This window comes from Vitis vinifera, chromosome 16 (assembly GCF_030704535.1).
Source record: "Vitis vinifera cultivar Pinot Noir 40024 chromosome 16, ASM3070453v1".
Taxonomy (NCBI): domain Eukaryota; kingdom Viridiplantae; phylum Streptophyta; class Magnoliopsida; order Vitales; family Vitaceae; genus Vitis; species Vitis vinifera.
Genome location: NC_081820.1, coordinates 20,155,696 through 20,183,106, shown reverse-complemented (window position 1 = coordinate 20,183,106; position 27,411 = coordinate 20,155,696). Strand labels below are relative to the sequence as shown.

General features: G+C 34.9%; 2 protein-coding genes and 1 long non-coding RNA gene across 3 annotated transcripts; 2 read left to right on the top strand and 1 right to left on the bottom strand.

Annotated features, from left to right (window-relative positions):
* The first annotated feature begins 11,192 nt into the window (after nucleotides 1-11,192).
* LOC100258717 (peroxidase 66-like) lies at nucleotides 11,193-12,513 on the top strand. The gene is made up of 3 exons (XM_002268473.3): nucleotides 11,193-11,435; nucleotides 11,528-11,716; nucleotides 11,808-12,513. The coding sequence occupies exons 1-3, from the start codon at nucleotides 11,217-11,219 to the stop codon at nucleotides 12,369-12,371; spliced, it is 972 nt and encodes a 323-aa protein (XP_002268509.1). The 5' UTR covers nucleotides 11,193-11,216; the 3' UTR covers nucleotides 12,372-12,513.
* Nucleotides 12,514-17,606: 5,093 nt separating this feature from the next.
* Nucleotides 17,607-18,725, top strand: LOC104882168 (subtilisin-like protease SBT4.6). The gene is made up of 4 exons (XM_010664257.1): nucleotides 17,607-17,848; nucleotides 17,937-18,048; nucleotides 18,248-18,461; nucleotides 18,568-18,725. The coding sequence occupies exons 1-4, from the start codon at nucleotides 17,607-17,609 to the stop codon at nucleotides 18,723-18,725; spliced, it is 726 nt and encodes a 241-aa protein (XP_010662559.1).
* A 3,124-nt stretch (nucleotides 18,726-21,849) lies between these two features.
* On the bottom strand, nucleotides 21,850-25,888 carry LOC104882158 (uncharacterized). Its single transcript, XR_009464472.1, has 2 exons — nucleotides 25,803-25,888; nucleotides 21,850-25,436 (listed from the first exon to the last, which is right to left on the bottom strand). It is a non-coding gene; the product is annotated as an uncharacterized LOC104882158 (long non-coding RNA).
* Between the last annotated feature and the right edge of the window lie 1,523 nt (nucleotides 25,889-27,411).

Here is a 27,411-nt window from a genome sequence, read left to right as displayed (position 1 = left end):
GAGGTACATTTTGGATATGTGTGCATGATTCAGTTACGGATTCGGACGACCATTGTTACATGTTCGATGACAGATGATTTCGTGTCGCTCGATTTCTGACCTGTCGTGCATCCGATGCCCATACTGGGGCATATTTTCCGTTTCGGATGAGATTTACGGACTTTCATGGAGGTCACATGTGCGATGATGGATGATTTCATGACATTTGTTCTTCGGACCTGTCGCGCACCTGATGCCATACGGGGGCATATTCCGTTTCAGAGGATCTTTATGGATCTTCGCAGAGGTCACATGTTCGAGGATAGATGATTCCATGCTATCTGATCTCCGACTTATCATACATTTCGATGCCATACAGGGGCATATTTCGGTTCGGATGAGATTTACAGATCATGAGGGAGTCGCGTGCTTAGCCTTATTTGGCGAGACGTATGCAGAGATGATGATATATTTGCTATCCTCACGATGATTCCTTAGTGGAGCCTATCAAGAGCCGTCTAGCCAGGCATGGATGACCTGAGCTCATCGGATTTTTTGACGTATTGCATTCTCGATGCCACATTGGGGCACATTCCCCATCTTGATCGAGATTTATAGATCCCCACTGGTTTACATGATCATCCACAGTTATGAGATACATGTCAGGTCGATGTTTGATATCATTTTGTCCGGCTACTCCGAGGAGCCTCTTTTGAGTCATTCAGTCAGATTCATACCCTTTGATATAGTCGTATGGAGTTGTCTCTAGTGCCTGGATTTCCCGCGTCATCATTTCAGAGGGATACGATCTGTTACGCGTCCCATTGGTGTTATTCTCGGGTCATTAGGGCAGATCGGGTACATCGGGTGTCATACGGGGACATATTTCCGTTTCGGATGAGATTTACGGATCTTCACGGAGGTCACGTGCTCGACGATAGATGATTTCTTGTCGCTTTTCTTCTGACCCGTCCCACATTCGATGCCATACTGGAGGCATATTTTCCATTTCAGATGAGATTTATGGATCTTCACTTATGTCACATGATCGAGGATAGACGATTTCATGCCACCCGATCTTCGACCTATCATACATTTGATGCCATACTGGGGCATATTTCCGTTTCGATTGAGATTTACGGATCTTCATGGAGTTGCATGCTCATCCCCACTTACGAGATACACATTGACACGATGTTTCCTCCGTGGAGCCTCTCGGGAGTTACCCAGTTAGGCCTGCACTTCGCGATGCTTCGATGTCATCATGCTTTCCTTCCGAGAGACGCCCCTTTGATCAATGGGTCTGATTCAGTTGTACACGTGGGTGACTTGGATCGCGCATTCGATGACGGGTGATTTGAGCTCATTTGGTTCTTTTGACCCATCATGCATTGTGTTGGATAGCTCTTATGTGAGCGGTACTTGGGATTGATTCGAGAGCATTCTGATTGTGATGGACCGGGAGTTATGGTATGTCCTTACACTGGGGCATACCCCCTATCCTTGAGTTTATCAGGTCTTTTGTGTACTTTCTCACTGCTCGATCTATTTCTTGATCTTTGTGAGTCATCATACCAGGGCATACCCCCTTTAGCGCTTTTCCTACTAGGTCATACACCCCTCTCTTTGGGTTTGCCATGTCTCGTGCTGATTTCATGATTGACAGACGCATTTGTCGATCTTTGCGAGTTATCACCTAGGGCATCCCCCTACCGTCAGTTTGTTTAGGGCATCCCCCTATTGTCACTTTGTTTAGGGCATCCCCCTATTGTCACCTTGTTTAGGGCATCCCCCCACTGTCATTTTCGTTTGGGGCATCCCCACACTGTCATTTATGTTTGGGGCATCCCCCCACTGTCATTTTCGTTTTGGGGCATCCCCCCACTGTCATTTCGTTTGGGGCATCCCCCCACTGTCATTTACGTTTGGGGCATCCCCCCACTGTCATTTATGTTTGGGGCATCCCCCACTGTCATTCACATTTTGGGGCATCCCCCCACTGTCATTTCGTTTGGGGCATCCCCCCACTGTCATTTTGTTTGGGGCATCCCCCCACTGTCATTTACGTTTGGGGCATCCCCCCACTGTCATTTACGTTTGGGGCATCCCCCCACTGTCATTTCGTTTGGGGCATCCCCCCACTGTCATTTCGTTTGGGGCATCCCCCCACTGTCATTTCGTTTGGGGCATCCCCCCACTGTCATTTACGTTTGGGGCATCCCCCCCACTGTCATTACGTTTGGGGCATCCCTCACTGTCATTTACGTTTGGGGCATCCCCCCACTGTCATTTACGTTTGGGGCATCCCCCCACTGTCATTTCGTTTGGGGCATCCCCACTGTCATTTCGTTTAGGGCATCCCCCTATTGTCATCTTGTTTAGGGCATCCCCCTATTGTCAGCTTGTTTAGGGCATCCCTCTATTGTCATATTGTCATATTGTTTAGGGCATCCCCCTATTGTCATATTGTTTAGGGCATCCCCCCCACTGTCATTACGTTTGGGGCATCCCCCACTGTCATTTACGTTTGGGGCATCCCCCCACTGTCATTTACGTTTGGGGCATCCTCCCACTGTCATTTCGTTTGGGGCATCCCCACTGTCATTTCGTTTAGGGCATCCCCCTATTGTCATCTTGTTTAGGGCATCCCCCTATTGTCAGCTTGTTTAGGGCATCCCTCTATTGTCATATTGTCATATTGTTTAGGGCATCCCCCTATTGTCATATTGTTTAGGGCATTCCCCTTTGTTTCAGATTCACCACCATAGATTTTCATCTATGGGCTTTGATCAGTCATATCACCACCATAGATTTTCATCTATGGGCATATCAGTTATTTCACCATCATAGATTTTCATCTATGAGCTTTGATCAGTCATGTCACCACCATAGATTTTCATCTGTGGGCATATCAGTTATTTCATCACCATAGATTTTCATCTATGAGCTTTGATCAGTCATATCACCACCATAGATTCTCATCTATGGGCATATCAGTTATTTCACCACCATGGATCTTCATCCTTGGGCTTTCGAGATTATCACCATCATAGATTTTTATTTGTGGGCGTTTGAGAGTTTCGCCACCATAGATCAGACATCTGTGGACATTTTTATTGTATCACCACCGTGGGTCTTCACCTATGGGCCTTCTAGTTTAGTGTTTAGAGTTAGTTTTTTTGGTTTGGCTTCCAGAGTTATTATTTTCTCAGTTTAGCATTTAGAGTTAGTTTTTTTGTTTGGCTTCCAGAGCCATTATTCTTCTAGTGTTTAGAGTTAGCTTTTTGGTTTGGCTTCCAGAGCTATTATTTTCTCGGTTTGACGTTCAGAGTCATCATCATCACTTTTTAGTTTTGGCGTTCAGAGCCATCACCGTGTTTTCAGTTCGGCGTTCAGAGCCGTCATCGGTTTTCAGATCGACGTTCAGAGTCGTATCCTCGGTTTGACGTTCAGGGTCATCATCATCACTTCTCAGTTTCGGCGTTCAGAGCCATCATCGGTTTTCAGATCGACGTTCAGAGTCGTATCCTCGGTTTGACGTTCAGAGTCATCATCATCACTTCTCAGTTTCGGCGTTCAAAGCCATCATCGGTTTTCAGATCGACGTTCAGAGTCGCATCCTCGGTTTGACGTTCAGAGTCATCATCATCACTTTTTAGTTTCGGCGTTCAGAGCCATCACCGTGTTTTCAGTTCGGCGTTCAGAACCGTCATCGATTTTCAGATCGACGTTCAGAGTCGCATCCTCGGTTTGACGTTCAGAGTCGCATTCTCGGTTTGACGTTCAGAGTCATCATCATCACTTCTCAGTTTCGGCGTTCAGAGCCATCATCGGTTTTCCATTCGACGTTCAGAGTCGCATCCTCGGTTTGACGTTCAGGGTCATCATCATCACTTCTCAGTTTCGGCGTTCAGAGCCATCATCGGTTTTCAGATCGACGTTCAGAGTCGCATCCTCGGTTTGACGTTCAGAGTCATCATCATCACTTCTCAGTTTCGGCATTCAGAGCCATCATCGATTTTCAGATCCACATTTAGAGTAGCATCCTCAGTTTCAGCATTCAGAGCCATCACTATTTTCAGTTTGGCGTTTAGAGCCGTTATCATTTCTCAGTATCAGCGTTCAGAGCCATCACCGTCGTCTTGTTTAGGCTTCCAGAGCCATCACTGTCGTCTCCTTCAGGCTTCCAGAGCCTTCGCTATCATCTCGTTTTGGCTTCCAGAGCCGTCACTGTCATCTTGTTTAGGCTTCCAGAGTCATTACTGTCGTCTTGCTTAGGCTTCTAGAGCCATTACCGTCATTTTTGTTTTGGCTTCCAGAGCCATTACTGTCATCTCGTTTTGGCTTCTAGATCCATCACTGTCATCTGGTTTAGGCTTCCAGAGCCATTACTATCATCTCGTCTAGGCTTCCAGAGCCATCACTATCATCTAGTTTAGGCTTCCAGAGCCATCACTATCATCTTGTTTAGGCTTCTAGAGCCATCACTATCTTGTCTTGTTTAAGTTTCTAGAGTCATCTCTGTCGTCTTGTTTAGGCTTCCAGAGCTGTTATTTTCTAGTTTAGCTTTTAGAGTTAGTTTTTGGTTTGGCTTCCAGAGCTGTTATTTCATTGTTTAGCTTTTAGGGTTAGTTTTTTGGTTTGGCTTCCAGAGCTTTTATTTTCTCAGTTTAGTGCTTAGAGTCGGTCTTGTCATCCAGAGTCACAACTCCTGGCGTTCATGTCCACTGGCATTGCGCATCTTACCTTCAGGGTTTTGCATTCGTCCTCGGCTTTCCTCACTTCGTTATCCTGTGCTTATCGCCTATTCATCTCGTAGTCCACATAGGATAGTCCCCTTTGGGCGCATTCTTGCTCGTACTCTAAGGTGGTTCGACCGTTACTCATCTTTGACATTGATCTCTTGAGTCACCTGTAGAGATGTCTTAGAGGGAGTCTGGGTCCTCAATGCAGCTTTCGAGGCGCCTTGAGCCTCTCTTAGAATTTTAGAGCCTCGAGTGAGTTTGTGTTCTACTTGTACCTTTCGGGTTCGGGGGTCTTTCTTTGTTCTTCGATAGAGTTTACTTCATTTCACTCACTTTTCACACTTCTTTGTCACTCTAGTGTTCACATTCCTTACACTCGTGAACTCTATCAAAGAGGGGCATATTTGTAGACCCCCGGAAGTAGGGACTTTTTTTTTGAAATTTTTATTTTTATTTTCCCGGGGCTCGACATGATGGGAGAGCTGTGTTTGGGGGCTCTGAGGCTGCAGGGGAGGCAGAGTTTTTGGGCGGTAGAGGGGACGGGATACGGCTGGCTTGCTGAGGAAGACTGAAAAGGGAGGAAAAGAGGAAAAGAAAAGGAGAAAGGGGGGAGATCTGCAGAAAGGAGGAGAGGGAACGGCTGAGAAAAAGGAGAACAGAGAGAGATTTTGATCTAGGGGAAAAAACAGAGGACACCATTAGGAGCCATTTTAGGGTGGACAACGAACAGGTTAGTGAATGCTATGCTTTCGAAATCAGTTTTCATGTTTTATTTCATCTCGCTATACATATTCTCATGATTCTGTTATGTTATTATTTGTCCAAGAACTGATATTTCGCATACTGGTGCATGAGATAAAATATTGGTTTCAATGTTTCAATATTGAGAGGCAAGTTAACGTGACTGTAAGATGGGATTTTCGCTACCTATTTATGCTACAAATATTCCCAATTTTTTTTTTCTTTTCTACCCCACCTGAGCAAACCAAACAATAGAAAATGAAGATGGAAGAAAAAGGAAAGGAAAAAGGTCTTACAGAGGAATGTTTGAAAAGAGTATCTGGGTGAGAGAATAAAAATATATATATAAAAACAGGAGAATGGGATTTTTTTTTTCTTCCGGGATTGGGAGGAAGCTCTCTCTAGATGAAAGTTGTGTTTAATTGATTCATCCTTGAGGAAGGTGGAAGCATCATTTTTGGATAATCTCGCGGGTGCCATTCTCGCCGTCTTCCATCAGAGCCAAGGATTTTCGCCTTTTTGGACGGGAGAAGCTGGTCAACACAGTTCTCGGCGAAGGAAAACGCGTTGATGTATTTTTGTGCGCGTTGATGTATTTTTGTGGAGGAACAAGAAGATCTCCGCCGGAGTTCTTGGCGGAGCTGTGCAGCGATGAGGGGATGCCGGCAAGACTGCACAGTGGGAACATGAAGCTTTTCTCTCTCACGAAATGTCATTAAGGCTAACTCCAATTTGTCTTTGATTTTGGGAGCAGCATTTAATGAGGGCACCAGTAGAAGCCTCCATCCCAGTTCTCATCATTAGTCAAATGTGTTTCTTTATTGTTTTATTTTTTATTTGCTTATTCATCTATTATTATTTTTTTAACCCATAAAAGCTAGCCATCACATGAAAAGCCATCTTGCACTCCATGTTCTAATTTCCATTGTCCCCACCGACACTACCAACCCACTACCAATCTCACCTTTTTTTTAATTCTTTCACATTTTGATGTCCAAATTTAATCTTCCAAATTTTTAATTTTTAAATTTAATTTCCAAAATTCCAAATTCCTTAAAAATTAATTTTCAAAACTTCATTTTCTCAATTTAATCTTCAAAACTCTAATTTCCAAACTTCACTTTCTTTTAAATTAATTTTCAAAACTCCAATTTCTCTCAAATTTAATTCCCAAAATTTAAATTTTTAATTTTAATTTTTAAAACTCCAAATTTTCAAATAATTTTCAAAACTCCATTTTTTTATTTTTACTTTTTAGAAAAACTTTTATTTTTAAACAATTCTCCAATATTCTAATTTCCAAAATTCCAGTATTCACATTTATTTACTTAATCATTATTATTTCGTTTATTTATTTATCTACTCATTTTTAAAAAAAGTCATCTCTTTAAATAACTCTTCAAATTTTCAATCTAAAAAAATTCCACTATTCACGTTCATTCGTTTAAACATTATTTTTGTTGTTATTATTATTATTCCATATTCATTTATTTATTTATTTTAAAAATTCAAATCATTATGGTTTAATTATTCAAAAATCGTACTTCCGAATTTAATTTTCAATCTCAAAATTCTCACTATTCATGTTCATCCGTTTAAACATTATTTTTGTTATTATTATTATTATTCCATATTTATTTATTTATTTTAAAAATTCAAATCATTAAAGTTCAATTCTTGAAAATCTGACTCCTGAATTTAATTTTCAACCTCAAAAATTTCACTATTCACATTCGGTTGTTTAATGATGACTCTTGTTACTATTATTATCCCGTTCATTTATTTATTCACTTATTCATATATTTAAAATCCCATCTCCAAATAATTTCTCAAAATTTCAATCTCTAAATTCAATCTTCAATCTCTAAAGTTCTATTTTTCGCAATTATTTACTTAATCTTTATTATTTCATCATTATTATTATTCCATTCCTTTATTTATCCACTTATTTGTTTATTAAAATTCTGTCTTTAAATAAATTTTTTTTCAAAAGTCCGATTCCCAAATTTAGCTCTCTGAAATTCCAATTCCTTTCAAGTTTAATTTCTAAAATTCTCATTTTTATATTTAATTTCTAAAAATCTAACTTTCAAATAATTTCTAAAACTCCAATTTTCAAATAATCCCTAAGACTCCAAATTTCAAATAAATTTCAAAAATCCAATTTTTTCTCAAATAGTTTTAATTCCACTCTGGTTTTCAAACAATCTTCTGCTCCTCTTAATTTTAATAGGCATGAATGAATTTTTTATAATTCCGGAATAATGGAATCCGTGATATTAATTCATGCAAAATAAATGGGCTTTGGTGAAGGCCCAACATATGTGTTTTTCTCATGATAGATTGATTGTTTGTTTAATTTAATTGCTATGTATGATCGATTTTATTCTGCTCTATGACATGTTCGAAATTATTCCTTAATTGTGCGTTAACCTCACTTCTTGATAGCGCTTTATGGATCACTGCCCAGGTACGCATCCACACCCGCTTGGGTCATTTTCTGTACGCATGTTTAGATTCTCACATGTGCATGATCACTCTGAGTATTCATTGATTCCCTCATCAATTGCCATGATTGCTTCATTTTATTAGTAGAGACCCGACTTTAGGGACTTAGAAAGGTGCTACGGTCCTTACCGTACCTTCCCGATAAGTAACCTGACCCTCGAACCCGACCCGGTTTTTCGCAGACCGCCTTTTTCAAAATAAGGAGTCACACTTAGGGTTTTTCTTTCTTATTTTGTTTACCCTTTAAAAATAAAACAAAAATAAGTGGCGACTCCAAGTCATTTTTTTTTCTTAATCAAATAAAATCATTTTTCTAACAAAAATCGAGTTCGCCATCGAGTGGGAAACGCATGAGCCGAAATGCGGGGTTCACACAATTTTTATTCATAAATTTCTAATATTAATTAAATCAGTTTTTAAGTTTTAAATTATTTTTAAAAATTAATATATTTTATGTATAAACTATGGTTTGATTTGAAATTTATTTGATTCTTAATTTTTTTATCAAGTTAAATAAAATTCATATACGTATAATTTAAATGAATATTATATTTAAATATTTTCAGCATTGATTTTAAATCCTCGAGAGAGAATAAAAATGATATTATGTTTAATTTTATTTATTTTTATATTTTTCTTTTATTTTTTAAAAATGATGAAAACAACTTTTACTTATTTTTTAAAAACTAATTTTCATTTCACTTTATTTTTAAAAAATGAAAATAGAAAACAAAGACCAAACAATCTTATAAAATTTTTGAAATAGCTTTCTATTATTGAAAACATAAAATTATTTTGTACTCGTTCTACCTTTTCTTGAAATTCATTAGGTGCAAAAAAATATTAAGTATAATAATACCTTACAAAGTTTAGGGCTATCTAGGTAAGTGGGCTGATTTTCTGTATTTGATGATTGTGGCAGCCTTAAAGTTGCTACATCCAAAAAAGTGTGTATCCAAAATGTGGCTTGTTTATCATCATTTTCAAAACCAGTTTTTAAAAGTGTTTTTCACAATAGTTTTTCAAAACAATTCTCTATTATTTTATAAATAAGATTTTATTTTAGAAATCAAATATGAAAATACCTTAAATTTGTTATAAAAACTAAAAAATTTTCAAAACAAAAAAATTGTTTTGAATCAAAATTTATGGAACATACTTTTAAAATTACAAAATTATTATTTTCTCATTAAAAAACACAAAAAACAATTTTCCACTTTCTTTTTCTTGTTCCTCTGTTGTTTGCACATCCAACTAACACTTTAGGTCCTTTCTTTCTTCAATAATAAAATGAAGTACACAATTTCTGTACTCCATATCTCACCAACCGTACGCCTCCTTTGACCGACCTGGTGATGGATACCAAGGAGGAAAATGTAGGGATATATCGGCGATATATCGCCGATATATCGTGTATCGGGAGGGGTCGACACGATATTTCGTGAAGAAAAATCGGAGGGGAGATATTTCCGTAAATATCGCCAAAATATCGGCGATATATCGGCGATATATCGGTTATGGGAGATATATCGGAGATATTTTGAAAAAATCGCCTCTGGTGACAAAATATCGGTGATATATCGGCGATATATCGGAGATATATCGGAGATATATCGCTGATTTTTTTATGATATTTCCCCTCCTTCATGCAACATGATCTGACGGCCCAAATCACATCCGTGTTGATCCGATGGCCTAGATGTGATTCCAATGATAATATGGCAATCCAACGGTCAGATTGCTCCCAGATTTTGATCCAACGGCCAAAATTTATTTTCAATGGTAAATTAATGTTCCAACAGCTATTTTGGCCCAAATTTCTTCTATAATAGCCCAAATTTCATCTATTTCATCTATTTTTTCTTTCATTCTTCATTTGCTCTATCATTACTCCAATTTTTATTAAGGTTGCTCAATTATTTAATCATTTTAAGGTATATTTAATTTAAATTGTAATTAATTTTGTTTGCAATTGTAATTAGCTCATGTATTTTCAATTAATTAGTATGTTTGCAATATGGATGATTTAATGCTATTTTTACATTCAATTGTAATTAATTTTTATATTTTTATTGAATTAACTTAGGTTAATTTGATTATTTAATTATAAATTGATATGTTTATTTTAGATTATTATTTGTGATTTATTTTCACATTTAGAATTAAATTAAACTAGTTAACTTAGCTAAATTATTTAATTAATTTAATTAATATGCTAAATTATTTAATTAATTTAATTAACATGAACTATTATATTTTGAATATGAAATATGTTTATTTAATGAATTTAATGTGTACAAATTATTGATATTTAATGAAATAAAGTATTTTATGTGACTTTATAATGAGAACAATTACAAAATTAACATTTTTTATAGATCAACATGATATAATTATATCTAATATCGCAAATTATATCATATATATATATATATATATATATATATATATATCAAATTTTTCAATAAAACAACTTTAAAATGTCCATTATACTTCTAATTATATTATTATGAGGTTTTCCTTGCATTTCTATGAGTTTTTAATAATTTTAAGTCTACCAATATTTTTTTCCAATATCCGCCGATATATCTCCGATATATCCGAATATATCTCCGATATATCCGATATATCCGTAAAATCGAAGTACCGATATATCCGTGATTACCGATATTTTTATCCTTGATGGATACATACAAACCAACCGCTATTCGAATCAGCCCATAGGAAATTATCCAATACAACTCCCATACAACTAAACCTTCTGTATGTAACAAAATCTACCCACAAAGACCACAACCCAAACACAACCTTGATCCTAACTCCTAAGCTTTCATTTAATAGACCAAGTACCATAAACATACCAAATAACATTGGCAGATGTGAAAGAAGTTTGGATAGTCACTATCAACATCATCAAAGACCTGGGTTCTGTTGATCACTGTTCATCCAAGGGTTGACAATGCGTCAAGCAACTTGTATAGACAGTTTTATTTGTATAATATTCACACAGAAGTTGGAACATTGTGGTTGAGAATGCTTAGTTGTAAATACTTGACCCCTAAGCACACTCCAAAAGCAGCTTCTAGCTAGTTTCCACACAATGCCAATCCCTAAGTTGAGTAACTTTAAAGTATATTAAATTATCTAACAATGTGTTGACTATTGACTATATATATCTCCATACTTCAATTTTTTATCCATCAACTTTCTACACTACATTCATTTTTCCTTTCTTCCAAACAAATGGCTCTTCTCCTTCCAAAAACCAACTTTGTCTTAGCCATTTTCCTTCTGTTGCTAATGCTTTCCACATCCAAAGGATCGCTGGACGTGCATTACTACCATCAAACATGTCCACAAGCTGAGAATATCATCTTTGAAACTGTTCGCAAAGCTTCGATCAATGACCCTAAAGTTCCAGCTCGAATCCTTCGAATGTTCTTCCATGACTGCTTTATAAGGGTATGAGTATATGATAAATATGTCTTCTTTTTTTTCTTTTCTGTGCTTGAACATATATATATTTATATAGATTCGTGCCACATTATTAATAGGGGTGTGATGCATCGGTGTTGCTGGACTCAACTCCTGGAAACCAAGCGGAGAAAGATGGTCCTCCTAATATTTCACTTGCATCATTCTATGTGATCGAAGACGCGAAAACTAAGCTGGAAATGGCATGTCCGGGGACAGTTTCTTGTGCTGATATCATTGCCATTGCAGCAAGAGATGTTGTAGCCATGGTAATCTCTTAGCCTGTTGCTTCTTATCAGATAAAAGGCCTCTTTATATGTTTATAATGATATTGTTTTCCATTTTTGTTGATATTCTCAGTCCAGAGGCCCGTATTGGAATGTACTCACAGGAAGGAAAGATGGGAGGGTGTCCAAAGCTTCTGAAACCGTTAACCTACCAGCTCCAACCTTCAATGTAACTCAACTCATTCAGAGCTTTGCTCAAAGGGGCTTAGGACTTAAGGATTTGGTTGCTCTATCTGGTGGACACAGTCTTGGCTTCTCACATTGTTCTTCTTTTGAAGCTCGGGTTCACAACTTTAGCTCGGTACATGACATTGATCCTACCATGAACACCGAGTTTGCAGAAAGGCTGAAGAAGAAATGCCCCAAGCCGAATAGCGATCGCAATGCTGGAGAGTTTTTGGACTCGACTGCTTCCACTTTTGACAATAACTATTACCTACAACTAATGGCAGGGGAGGGCTTGTTTGGATCGGATCAGGCACTGCTTACAGATTACAGGACTAGATGGATTGTTGAATCATTTGCTAAAGATCAAGGTTTGTTCTTCAGAGAATTCACGGCTTCGATGGTGAAACTTGGAAATGTAGGAGTCCTTGAAAATGGAGAAGTGAGACTCAAATGCCAAGCAGTGAACTGAGAGCTGAGCGAGAGTCATAGAGAGAGATGAATAATATGCTGTTAAATTCGGCAGTTTTATAACCCTTTGTTCTACGTTGGTGAACAATGTAAGATTGGCACACAGTGAGAAGCCGATAATAATTAATCCAAATTTGCCTTCATTCTCTGTCTTTGTGGATAACAAACTTTAGTTTCCACATGCTGTTTTTCTTTACTTTTTCCCTTTATTTTCTTTTCTTGATGGTTCCATTATATGTTTTAGAACCAAACATACATAACCTAAGACTATATTTGGTTATTGGATAGGATTAAGGTAAGGAAATAAAATAAAATAAAAACTAAAAAAATAATTCTTTTGGGAAAATACAAAAAAATAAAATTAAAAGTTTATATATTTTGAATTATTTCTTCTTTTCGTAGAAAAATAAATTAAATCAATTTGAAATAACATATAAAAATAATTATAAATTTTAAACCTATTTTTATTTTCTTTCATTTTTTTTTTCCTTCACTTCCCTTCACTATTTTCTTTCCATTGTAATCTCCCTCAACTTTTCAAAACTAAACCTAGCATAAGCGACATTTTGGAAGAAGCTACTCATTTTGATTGATTGTTGGTATAAGTGGAATATATATAAATAGTGTGATGATGGTACTTCAGATAAATCTTAGCTAAATCATTTTCCACTTACCGACTCAAAGCGACATTTTGGAAGAAGCTACTCATTTTGATTGATTGTTTTTCAACTCTTAATAATTAAGATAAAGTCATTCAATCATCCATAATTGATTATAAGGATATGAGATAGTAAATGATAAAAATACTCACTTGACTCATTTTTGTCTTTATTCTACCACTTGCCATTATTATTTCTTATTTAACAATTTTTGGATTTTTTATTATTTTTTAAAACTCTTTTATAAATAATTAAAAAATCAACATTATTTTTTATTTTTAAATTATAAATAAAAAAAAATTATATTAATGATTCAAAGACTATTTTGAAAAATACTTTCTAAAAAAAATATTAATTTAAATAAATAAAAATTATCTTTTACATTTATTTTTATTTTTTACATTTTAGAAGTAAATAATTTAATGATTAAAATACTGTTTAAAATAAATATATTCACTATTTTAATTTTTTTTATATTAAAAAGTATTTGAAAGTTTTTTTTTACTATTATAAAATAAAAAGTTTAATTTTTTTTTTTTAATCTTCTTCCTTCCTTATTTTAATAAATTTTTGAATATGACTTTTAGTAATAAGTTATATGAAATGTTACAAATTTATTTATTAAAGATTTTTTTTTAATGATTTGAATTAATTGAAAATTTTTTAAAATTAAAAAAAAAAAAAAAAAAAAAAGAAAGAAAGAAAGAGGATGGATGGAGAGTTTTTATTTTAAATACTCAATTAAAATATTTTTATATAACCTAATTTTAAAAGTGGATTATATCAATACATGGTAGAGATTGAATTTTTCTTATATAAAAGGGTTGAAAGGTATATTTACTTATTTTAGATGAAAACAAGTAATTAAAAATTATATAGATTATATTTGAGTTTGCTTTTAAAATATTTTTCTAGTTTTTATTTTATTTTTATTTTTTAAAAATAATTTTATATTTTCTATATTGTCTTTTTTAGAAAATACGTTTAATTAAAAAATGAAAATTGAAAACCTTGTTTAGTATTATTTTTTTTATATGAAAATAAAAAAAAAATTATTTATTCATTTATTGCATCACTGTACAATTGTATTACACTAACTATACAAGGGAAATATACTAAGTGTATAAAGGTGTACAAGGTTACCATTTGTGAAATATTATAATCGATTATGAGTCATTCCTTTATTTTTCTTATCACTCACAACTTGTACACATATGTCATGCACTTTATTTAATTCCCGTATGGAAATTCTAATACTTTCCCCAATAATGATATTTAGGGAGAAAAAAAATTGACCTTAAGTTATCTACCATCTTGTCAACTAAACCATTGGAAATATGGTTAAACACTCCTATGTTGACACATAACTTAGGAGAGATATGAAATTTGTGTCATTGTACAAAGGTATTATACTAACTATATAAGGGAAATGTACTAACCGTACAAATGTGTACAAGATTATCCTTTGTGAATGATTTTAATAGATTCCAAACCACTTTTTTATTTTCTTTATCACCCAAGCATTGTACACCTATGTCATGTATTTTATTTAACTCTCATATGAAAATTTCAATATTTTCCCCAATAATGATATTTGAGGAAAAAAAATTGACCCTAAGTCATCCACCATTTTGTCAACCAAACCATTGAAAATATGATTAATACAACTACATAAACATATAACTTAGGAGAGATATGAAATTTGTGTCATTGTACAAAGGTATTACACTAATTGTACAAAGGAAATGTGCTAAGCGTACAAGAGTGTACAAGACTCCTAATAGGTTTTGTACAACTTTTAAACAACTTAAATTTGACATTAAGACGATCATTGATAATTTTTTTTTTCTTTTTTTACCAAATTATGTCATTAAGACATTCCGTACAAAAATTAACACAGGAAATAAAATTAAAATCAACCATGTTTGAATTGTTTATTATAAGTAAATTAAATGAAATATATATTTTTACTATTTTGCCTTTATAAACATAATTTCATTATTATCAATAGAGATTAAAAAAATCATATTTAAATGGAATTAAAAATAAAATAACATTTTTATTTTTTTAAATCATTAATTTAAATTATGAAATTAGTTTTAAAATTTAAAAAAAATTGTTGTAATTATAGTTTTGAAGATTTCATTATTTTTATCTTATTACTTTCAAAAAAATGCTTTAATAAGAAAGTATTTATTTTAATAGTTTTAAATATTTAAATCTTTATTAAAAAATATTTAGGATTGGTGTGGAGAGCAATTAGGTAATTTTGGAATGAAGAAATTTTGAATATTTTGAAAACTTTAATTCAACCAATGACCCTATTTACACTTTCAAAATTATTGAAAAAGTGATAAATTAGTCTTAAAAATATTGTTTTTTTGATTAATATTATATATATATATGCATGTGAGTGTTTACATTATTTTCGAAATAATATGAGAAATAATAAACACCATGTGTTTAATTTGCAAGTTAGAAAAAAAAAAAAAAAATTTCATGAGGTATTTAAAAAGTATTTATTATATGTTCTATAAATTTGAAAAAATATAATATTTGATGATACATAATTTACAAATTAGAACAAACAAATAAGACTAATATTATATGAGGTGTTTAAAAATTATTTAATATATATGAGAAATAATATAAGTTTGAAATAAATAATAATATTTATTATGTATTATATAAGTTTTCAACATATTTAAAAAATATTTATTATATATTATGTAAGTTTGAAAAAAAAAATTTTGATGAGGTATTTAAAGGTTATTCACTTCAAAAATACATTTAACAATAATAATTTTTAACCATCTTTCATATTTAATTTGATGAAGAAAAATGATTCAAGTTGGTTCTCCTATTAAATAGGTAAGAGAAGGGTAAAAGAGAGAATGAGAAATGTAGAGTAATTGGTTAGTTTTTTCACTTAATAATTAAGGGTATTTTAAGGATTTTTTAAAGACAATATCCTTCATCTCAATTTTTACTCTTTCATTAGGTTTTGAATTTAATTATGAGTGATGAGAGGACCTTACCTCAATTACCCAACTTAATTGAGTTGAAAACACAATTCTCCCTCTCTTTTTTTCCATTACTTTCCTTCTCTATTTTCTTTCCATTGTAATTTCCCTCAGATTTTCAAAACTAAACCTAGCCTAAGCCACATTTTGGAAGAAGCTACCCATTTTGATTGATTGTTGGTATCAATGAAATATATAAATAGTGTAATGATGGTACTTCAGATAAATCTTAGCTAAGTGACTCAAAGCCAGCCTGGTCCAGCTGGTTTGACTCCTTCCACCTTGTAGAAACAGGTGAATGTCCCAGAGAACTGCAACAGCGGACGGCTTCACAAGGATATAAAGAAGTGTCAGAAGCAGATAAGAAACAAGGATTATCACAAAGATCAAACCAAGGATGAGGTTATGCTAACCGTCCCCTAGGACATGAAACCGAGAGCATTGGTTAACTTTCACCCGTAAGGGATGCTTGGCACAGCAAAGGATGCATGCATATAAATTACCCAAGAATGCATATCATTTAGCATAAGCAGCCTCAAACCCACAGGCTGAACACCATGGCCAAGAGTAAAGGCCCACTCTCTATTCTCTACCCTTTCCTTCTTGCAGCTTTTGTACTGAACTGCCATTGCAATGAACAGCACCGGAAAGTTTACAGCTTAAACTTTTCACTCTTCTTTCTCCATTTTAGCTTTTGATCTCGAGAAACACATTCTTATGATAATATGAACCTCTTGTGAAGTCCAATTCATGCTTGTGTAGGCTCATGTTGTGTGCATGGGAGATCTTCCAAAGGGAGGTGGATCAGTTGCATTAGCACAGCACAACATGCTGGTTGAAGCCCTTGCCAGGTCAATTACAACACCAAAATTAAGAAAGAAGGGAACATACTCATTTACTTAACACAAAGAAACCACTTAACTGCAACTCTTATGTAGAAAACAATGAAATGCCAGTTTTTAACAAACCTCCAATCCATGCATATCAATTTTATTTTTTTTTTAAAAAAGAAGACAGTATCCTTACTTTAAGTTGGGATCTCATTATCTTCAAATATTCTGAAACATTTGAATACGTTCCTGTCCCTCTCCAGTCCATCCTTGGCAAAAGAATCACTACTTCACAGTTATGGAAGGAGTTTTAATGGATTTATAGCGAGGCTATCAGATGAAGAAGTAGCAAGAATCTCAGGTAAAATAACCATTTTGTGCTAACATAATAGATTAATTTGGTCTGTGTTTACTCGTAAAATGACAATTTTTTTTAGCATACAGACATGGAGGGAATAGTTTCAGTGTTTCCCAACACCAAACTGCAACTTGACACTACAAGATCATGGGATTTCCCGAATCCCCCATGGTGCTCGGAAATGGACAAATCTTTCTTGTAAGCCTTCTTCATTCAAATTTATTCACTTGTTTATCCATCTTCTCTGAAACCATTCTTCCCTTTTTCTTCATTGTCACAAAAATACAGGGAACTTCAATCAACAATTTCCACCTAAATGGCACTACATTCCCCTTGGTGTACTCTGGCGACTCGGGAAATGTAACTATGGGTGTCAGCCCTGAAGTCGCTAGGCTCTGCCTCCCCGGAACTCTAAGCACGCTGAAAGCTAAAGGAGGAGTTGTCCTTTGCAATGTCCTATATGATGGTTCGGCTGCCATATATGCTGTGGCAGTCGGCATTATAATGGCCTCTTCATTTGATAAGGTAGCATTGGCCTTCCCTGTACCCGCAGTGGTCATCAGCAGGGATGATCGTTCAAAGCTTCTGGAATACATCAGAACGGCAGAGTAAGTAACTGCAAACCAATTTGCTTCTTCAAAGTCTTATGTAACCAGCTGATGGGAACTCTTCCAAACTTTTCATATATTTTTCCAGATATCCAACTGCGACTATCCTTTCTACTGAGACAACAACAGATGTCATGGCTCCTACAGTGGTCCCCTTCTCCTCAAGGGGTCCTAACCCTATTACACCAGACATTCTCAAGGTAATATCATCATCATCATCATCATCATCATCGTGAGGTCCAAAAGTTCTTTTTTTTCTGAGCAGCAAAAGCAAAAAATTTCATGCTGAGTTCTCATATTTATTTCACTCAAGGAAGCATAAATCCTTTTACAATGTTTCTATACTGTATAGCCTTTAAAGGGTATTCAAAGATTGAAATCTTAATGTATTGAAAACAGCCTGATATAACTGCCCCTGATGCAAATATCCTTTCAGCCTGGTCTCCCCTTGCATTCCCTTCCGTCTGGATGTTTGATGATCGGCAAGTGGACTACTACATCATCTCTGGAACATCCATGTCTTGCCCTCATGTTACTGACGCTGCAGCATATAACAAGGCTGCCCATCCAACATGGTCTCCTGCTGCAATCAAGTCTGCTCTCATGACCACAGGTGAATATATAAAAGCTCAAAACTGAACTCTTCTCTTTTCATACTTGCTCCATCTTGTTTTTCAAAAACACTATTTTCTTAAACGCCTCACAATCTACTGCTATAGATTCGATCATGGACCCAAGGAAGAACGAAGATGCAGAATTTGGCTATGGGTCTGGGCACATCAACCCAGTGAAAGCAGTGGACCCTGGGTTAGTCTTTGATGCAAGTGAAGCAGATTATGTGGATTTCCTATGCAAGGTTACAACACCACCCTACTAAGAATGATCACGGGCGACTCTAGCGTTTGTCACTATTTATGGTGTCACTTTTAAAATAATGACATCATATAGCTTAAAATCCACAAAGGTGACACATCATATAAAAGTTTTCAGTTAGGATCGATGATATTAATTTTAGGTTTATAGTGTCAGTTTTCGAAAAGTGACACCATATAAAATAATTTTAAAAAAATACTATAACTTAATGGACCCACTTTGAGAATCATGATAGTATATAAAAAGCTCATTGTTTCCACTTACCCACAATCCAAAAAAATCTCATTCCATAACCCTAACCAAAATTTTCTTCTACCTTTTCTCACACCCACAGTTAACACACAACTGCTCTTCTCTACTTCGTGGACTCTCAGGTAACCCAAAATCTCTTAGATTTATCATTTTCATTTTTTTTTTTATTAATGTCAAAATCTTTATTAGCACAATTGATTTATATTCATTGATTTGGTATATCTATAATGTGGATTGTGTAAATAGTGTTTTTTTATTGAGTTGTAGGAAAGTAAAAACTAGGTTTAACATTCCACCATATCTTTTGTTTCATTGTTAAACCCAAAAACCCCAAAATGAATGAAAATAAGAAAAATGAATTATTTTTTAATATCCTTCATACTTAGAATGAGAGATAAACATTTTACAACATGAAATTTTCTTTTGAGCTTGCAAGAAATTTCATTTGATGAGACTTTCTATTTGTTTTCTAAGAATATTATAGTATATTGTGATGAGGATATTGATCGATGATATTTGAAAATTAATTTTTTAGAAAATCATTTTCAATATTGTCATCTCCCACAAAAGGAAAAATGAAATAGTTTCCTTATCATGTTGAAGCACTCTCAAATGGAAACCAAAAGAGAAAATACTGAACCTAGGTGGTGACTAAAGCGGCCTTAAAGGCTCTCAGATGCACCCACGTGTGAGGAAGGAATCCTAATCAAAGGATCTAAGCTCATCCTACAAGGTCAAGGTGGCCCTAAAAGGAAATGGGTAGACTTTAAAAGGTCCATAGCAAAAGCAATCGTACCCTCCGGCGGTACGCAACCCTCTACACGCCTCCGAAGAAACGGGGCGCTTCCATGCAAGGTGGCCATCACCTCCACACATGCACTACCTCGCATCCTAGGGGGTTTCCTATGGCGAAGGCTCTCCTAATGGCCGGCGCATTTCACAACTCGGATCACTTATCGACGATCTAAGGTGCACAATGAGTGGTGTGGGTGCATCCAAAAATCCTATGAAACTAAAAAAAAAACACCCTGACCATACAAATATCCTGAAATCTAGATTTGGGCTATACAAGTTTTCAAAGTTTGAACTCCAATCAACATCCATGTGTCCGCCACCTCCAGAATGCTCCCAAACATAGATATAACCCATCGTTAGACCCTACTCCTAGTCACTAGCTCAATCTAAGAGAAAACAAAGCAACAAGTCTCATATCAAATACGAGATTAAGGAAAACAATGTCGACCGAGACTAAGGACTTGGAAATAAGGAGATAAGTGTGTATCCCACATAGACAAGCCACTTATGCAATCACACAGAATAAGAGGAGTCATGCACCATACAACCATGCAAAACAGGTATATATCATCCAAATCTACACACAAGCTAATCGAGATGAGTATCTGGCCAGGATAGCATGCTCAATAACAATCATGATAATATACAACCAATAATCAAACATATCAAGATGAACGAGATAAGCAACAAGAAGAATGTACATGTCAAGTTGAGCAAAGTGATCATACAACCAGGAGAGTCAATATGTGAGGATAAAATAAGAGGATCAATCAATATAATCAGTATGTACATGCCTCAAACGAATACCATAATTAATCATGCATTAAGGATGGTGATATCAAGAGCTCTCAATGTGCAATCAACAGTCAAGCAAATCGAAGCACAAAGAGAGGTAGGTACCCACTGATCAACCAATCAAATGCCACATTTGCCCCATTTTAAGTTCAACCTTGATCCTCTAGTGATCCCCAGTGGAGTCACCATTTTGTGGACCCCGCATTTCGACTGATGTGCTTCCACTTGATGGCGAGCTCGCTTTTTATTTTGAAAATGATTTTATTTTTAAGAAAATAACTTGGAGTCGTCACTTATTTTTGTTTTATTTTTAAGGGGTAAACAAAATAAGAAAGAAAACCCTAGGTGTAACTCCTTATTTCAAAAAAGGTGGTCCGTGAAAAACCGGATCGAGGTTCGGGGGTTAGGTTACTTATCGGGAAGGTATGATGAAGACCGTAGCACCCCTCTAAGTCCTTAAAAACGAGTCTCTACTAATAAAAATGAAGCAAGCATGGAGATTGATAAGTAAATCAATGAATACCAAATGAAAATCACAACAAAATACCCGAATGAATATGAGAGGCAAACAACGTACCTGAGTGATGACTTGATTTATTTCATGGGAAGCAAATGTTAGTGAACAAACACAAAATAATTGTGTGCATATCATAGGACAGAATAAATCAATCACGTAGAGCAATCAAATCAATCAATCAATCATAAAATCACATATTTCGGGCCCCACCAAAACCTGATTTCTTTTGGCATAGATTAATTCCATAAATTTCATTTTATGAAATTATAGAATTATTTAGGCTTATTAAAAATGTGAAAATCAGAAAATTATGAAAAATCAAGGAGAATTTATGAAAGATGCTTGCCGGAAAGAAATGTGGCGACTAAATTTTTTTTTTTAAATGGAAAATATTTAACATTAAGGAAAAACAAAGATAAAAATAAAAATAAAAATGAAACTGAAAATAAATAAAAATTAAAAAATAAAAAAATAGGAAAAAATAATAGTAAAAAAAATAAAATAAAATAAAATAAAAATAAAGAAAATGAAAATAATGATAATAATAAGTAAAATAAAATGAGAGATACACGCCCAATGGAAAGTAATAGGAATTGATTTATTAAAAATAGATTTATTTAAAAACAAGAAAGAAAAATGAAAGAATTAAAATCATTTGAAAACGAGAAATTTTTGAAAATCGGTTTTTGAAAGTATGCATGAAAATATAGGGTTAAGGCACATAGGTTTTAAGTGTGACCCACCAAAGGTGGCCATGCAAGGGATCTTGTGAATCTTTGGAAAACAATTTGCCCATGCTTCGATACTTACAACCGACAAGAAGTCCATTTTGTCTATAGGTAAAAGCAATGACACTCTGGTTACCAGATAACTGTATAACAACATTTCTCCACAGGGTTTTCTCTGATATCATCCGCTCACCAAAATATGCGATCAGCTTGTCACCCAAAGGTTCTAACCCTAGGCTGTCCACTGTCATCCAATTATTGGTGACTTCACTGTATGCTGCACTACTCTCTGGAAAGGCCTGGCCTGCCTCCATCCACATGTACCGCGAAAACATCTCCACATTGCCAAATTCCTGTCTTGGGTTATATGAAAAGATAAGCTCCTCTCCATTAACTGCCCACCATTACACTTAGGACAAATCAAGTGATAGTATCGTCCTGGCACACAAGAATCATCCAAGGTAATCCCAGAAACCTCAATTTTCTGTCTCAACACCCTCAACTTGTCCAAATCACTGCTTCCATCTTCTGGTTGATTCAAATGAACTGGGATGGTGGAGAGCCTCCTGGTGGCAGCATATAAGTTGAATCGAACCCAGAAGAAGTTGATTGAAAAAGAAAGACGGGTTTGGGAGGAGAGGCGAAAGAGAGGAAATGTTGGAGCCAAAATGTGGATTTGAGCCATTGTTTGGAGGGCAGGAGTGCTGCCTACAGTTGAGGCATTTTTTTTTTTATTTCAACTCCCAAACACCAATGGGTATGGGTTGAGGCGTGTCATGTAACAGAGCTCAGAGGAGCGGTGATGGTGGAAATTCTGGACAGTGGCATCCCATTCTGGTCCTCATTGTTGTACTGATCCGGGTCTGTCAATTCAATCCCATGGCTCTTGCACCATTGTGATATCATTTCCCGGATCAAGTGATTGGGAATAAGCATAGTGTGAGAGATGACCTGTTGGGTTAGAGGGCATGTCGGGTTCCCTACTTTCAGCCATTTATGAACGATGTTCTGTAGTCTCTTTTAGCAAATGTTCCTTTAGAGCATTAAGGTCATGGCGTCTGCCTGAGAGAACGTCTGTGTTATCCATAGATAGGCAAGAGGATGGCCTCATTCTTCTGATCAATCTGAATCATGCAGTCTCCTGGAGGGCAGTCTTTGCAGCTGGTGATAAGCAGGTTTGTCCTCAATCGCGTGATCATCGGAAGGTGAGGAATCAACCCCCACCTTGTCTATGTTGTATGAGAGAAGATTTAACGCCTCTGATGCCTGGTAACTCTCAAGGTCTTGATGGGCATCCAAGGGATTTGAAGCACCATCAGAATCACCTAGTGAGTTGTGATGATCGACGTGTGGCTTTTCTGTGTAAGGTTAACTGCAGCAGCCCGTACATCCTTTTCCTTTGGAGCCCCGACCTTTGTATCTGTTTCTATCTGCACAGACTTGTCACCTGATTCTGGAACCCCATTTTCAACTCGGCCGCTTGATTCACTTCATCGACCTTGGTTTCTGTTTGTTTTTCTCATATTTTTTTCACATCCGAATCAAGTTGGGCTTCCAGATCTAGCTTTGCAGTGCTATTAGCTGGAGGCTCTTGAAGTGAATTACTAACAAAAGGGTTGTCTTCCATCGAAGAAGTACCTTGTCGATGAACATGATCTGTATGATTATTTTCCATGGAATTATGCCTTTTCTTGTGTTTTTTTTTTTTTGGGGGCATAGAGACTCGAGCTTACATCACGGGATGCCACTTCCAAATCCATCTCTAAACAAATACTGACTAAAAGCTGTAGATATGAATCAGTTTCTGGGGCAGGATTCTCAACTGAATTAGTTTAGTTTCTCCAAGACGTTTTAGGATTTCTGCTCAGAAATTACCACACTTCCATTCTTATTAGATCAATCCCCACACAATTTATTTGCTCCTTGTAGCAGCTATCAGATCCTTTTCAGCTTGGCATGTATTACCTCTGATTCAGATGACTTCCGAAGAACAGAACCAAACCCATAATCCAAACCTTGGAAAGCAAGAGCCTAAACTGTGTAATTTCAACTAACATCTTTGACAACCAATGACAAACAAGCAGGCCACTAGAACCATGAAGTAAGCACCAGGCGCAACCAAACACTATCCCCAAGAAATCATGAAACTAAGAAATGATTTGAGAACCGGGTACAGAGAGCTAAGAGGTCCCAAAAACAGAGCATACATAATCACAATCCAATTAACATCCTTGCTTTAGTCTCCTTACATTTGCACCTTAGTAGTTCCTTGCTCTCTCAGGCAGGGATGAGAGAACTGGTGCGCACCATGGACGAGTACCAGGAACAGGGGAAAATGGCAAAACTGAGTACAAATAATAGGAACAAAGTGAACCCATACAAGCCTCATGTCATGCATCAATCAATGGGCTTACATAAAGGTGAGTGAAATCAAATGAGTATCAAACAAAAATCAAAGCATGGTAACAGATATATCATGGGGAAACTGAAACAAGGACAAACTGCTCAGCAAGAACCATAAAAAAAAGATATATAAACATACTACCAATCCCCAAACATCACCCAAGAATGAGCAGAAAAAGAGAAGAAAAGCATACCTGAGAATGATTCTCTCCAACAAGATCGACAAGAACTCAGAAAACCATCTTTCTTCTTTCTTGCTTAGCTCACCCCCTCCAGCCTCTCCGTCCCCCCTTTTCCCTCAAGCTTGCTCCCCAAGCTCAAAAATGTCTCCTCTAACGGCCAGAATATTCCCATGCAACGTGTCACTCTCCGGTTGCTTACCTAAAAAAACACCCATCCCATGCCACTCTCTCATACCAGCTGCCAAAAGCTCCCCAAAGTGATCTAAAATTTACTCCGAAAATGAATAAAAAAAACTAGGCCAAAATAAGGGTGTACAAACAGGTATATCATAACAAAACAGTTTCCAATGATGGCGACTATCACGATTGAATCCAAAAGAAAACTTGATTTGCATGTTATAGAAATATTTCAAAACAGAACCATTTATCCATTCATAGGACAGTTTCTGAAGAAGTCTTATCATCTTGCAACATACATGCAAAACAAATCAGCCTAGAAAAAAGTGAATAGGTTGCTGAAAGATTAAAGCACTGGAAAATATGAAAAACCCATTAAATAAAACACATCAGAGTTGAATATCGAAAGTAACAGAAGCAAAGCAAGTAAAATCTAAAAGCAATTACCCAAAAAACCATATAAGCAGAGACAAAAATAATTTAATGGATTTTAGGTCTCATATGCAAGAAACCAAGGGGAAATGAGAACCTTGTCCTTGACACCAACTATGCGATTAAACACAATGGCCTGATGACCTCCCTGAACATTGTACAGACTATTAATAGCTCCATACAAACCAAGCCCACCAACAACTCCCAGCTTAATCAAAGCAGAAGCTGCACCACCATCTGGCACCTTGGGAGCTTTGACATTGTTGAAATTCATGTTCCCGAATGCGAAGAATTAGTAGCAGAAAAGAAATAAACCAAAGGTACTTGACCACTTTTCCCTGCATCTAAACTAAAATTATTTTTGCACAAGAAAACATTCCCCGATAGCAAAGACCAACAATAGCTGTAATCCAAATTTGCAACTGTTCCAACGGCTGTTCAAAGAGAAACCATAGAATTCAAAATCTCCAGCAGTAGCATTCCAAAGTTATAAAGTACTCGAGAGTAAAGCCCACCCTCTATTTGGTTACCAGGAAAATGAAGAAAAACAAAAGAAAACCACATTTTGACTCCTATGTTATACCGCTATCACTTTCTTTTACCAAAAATCCAAAACAAACGAAAAATAAAATCTAAAACTCAAATGAACTAAGCCAAAGAGTCACATGGGTTTTCTGTATCCACGAGCTCTAGATGGTGAAATTTCACGATTCAAAATTCTCTTACATTTTTCTCATCAAACGATTGTATCTTACATATAAGCCGATTGATTGAATAGGGATTAGATATTGGAGCGGTACCTTGAACTCGGAGATCGAGCAGACGAAATGGTTGAATGCTTGTGTAAACAGAGATCGCGGCTTCTTGTGTTACAAGGAAAAACCCCAAAACACGGGTTTAGCATCGGTCAGGCTATAATGGGCTGAGACTGGGCCGGCCCAAATTTGGAACTTGTAGACCCCAAACCACTACACACATGGCCCGTCACCTTGGTCATTTTCATCTCATCCCATCTTGGCCCAATTTAGACCCATACACTCTAGGCCCAATACAATTTAGTCCGTCTTACTTTTAGCCCATACACTTTTATTTTTATTTTTATTCATTTTATTTTATTCTAGTTTCAATCTTTTATTTTTATGTTTACTTTGACCCTTATTTATTTTATTTTGAACTTTCAATTTGTATATCAAGTTAATAGTGTCATTATTAATTATAAATATTAAAACATCATAAAATAAAAACATTTTTTAAATTATAAATATCAAATAGTTAAAATAATTAAATAATTGTCTAAGTTAAATTTTATATATTTTATTATAAAGACTACAAATATTTTATAATTAAATATTAAATAAAATTATAAACAAGTGTAAAATTAAAATTTTAATTCATTTTTATATTATGATTAAAATTTAATAATTAAATTAATTAATATTTTAAAATTTTAAAACTTAAATTTTAAAATAACTAAAAATTATTTTAAAATAATACATTTATAAATTTAAAATTCAGGTTAAATAAATTAGAATCGAGTTAGTACATGTCATTCATTTCGTGCAATTCCTCTTTAAATGGATACATTTGCAAAAAAAATCCGAAATTACAATCTTATCCTTCAACATGAGAAAGACATCATTTTATTGAAATTCCCCAAATCTTATATCCAAATCACAACTTGTGGCGTTTGTTTTTTTACTTTTGGCTAAAAGCAATTTATTTTCAGAATTTAGGTTGTTTGTTTTTCTACTTTTTCATGATTTATTATAAACTTTTTACTAAATAGAAAAAACCAAAATATATAACTTTTTCTAAATAGAAAAAAAAAAACATATTGGTTTTTCTTTACTTTTTAATACTTAATAAAAATAAAATACTATAAAAAATAACAACCTAATATCTAACACTATTAAGCATTAAATTTGTATTTAGAACTAAGCAAAAGAACATACACCACATATAACAGACACCTCAAAAAAATAAAAACAAAAATAAAAATAAAGATATGTTATGTGCATCCTAAACAACACTTACATGTTGGTGTGAATAGGGTAATATTCTAAACCAAGTACCATATTTCCACAATGACATTTATAGTTCTATGCTATACATACATCCTAGGTAATGTTTATTTTTTTTTATTTAATTTTAAATAGAACCTTAATACTTAATAGTGTTAAATATTAAGTTATTTGTTTTTATAATATTTTATTTATATTAAGTATTAAAAAGTAAAGAAAAATCAGTATGTTATTTTTTTTATTTAGAAAAATCTACATATTTTAATTTTTCTATTTAGTAAAAAGTTTATAATAAGTCATGAAAAAGTAGAAAAATAAAGAACTTAAATTCTGAAAACAAATCGCTTTTCACAAAAAGCAAAAAAAATAAACACCACCATAGTTCAAC

Bases quoted from the DNA above. Each gene is read 5' to 3' on its own strand.
- LOC100258717 (XM_002268473.3), top strand. From the start codon at position 11,217: ATGGCTCTTCTCCTTCCAAAAACCAACTTTGTCTTAGCCATTTTCCTT. The intron at 11,436-11,527 runs GTATGAGTATAT...CATTATTAATAG, and splicing joins TCCATGACTGCTTTATAAGG to GGGTGTGATGCATCGGTGTT. The intron at 11,717-11,807 runs GTAATCTCTTAG...TGATATTCTCAG, and splicing joins CAAGAGATGTTGTAGCCATG to TCCAGAGGCCCGTATTGGAA.
- LOC104882168 (XM_010664257.1), top strand. From the start codon at position 17,607: ATGGGTGTCAGCCCTGAAGTCGCTAGGCTCTGCCTCCCCGGAACTCTA. The intron at 18,049-18,247 runs GTAATATCATCA...TATTGAAAACAG, and splicing joins TTACACCAGACATTCTCAAG to CCTGATATAACTGCCCCTGA. The intron at 18,462-18,567 runs GTGAATATATAA...CTACTGCTATAG, and splicing joins GTCTGCTCTCATGACCACAG to ATTCGATCATGGACCCAAGG.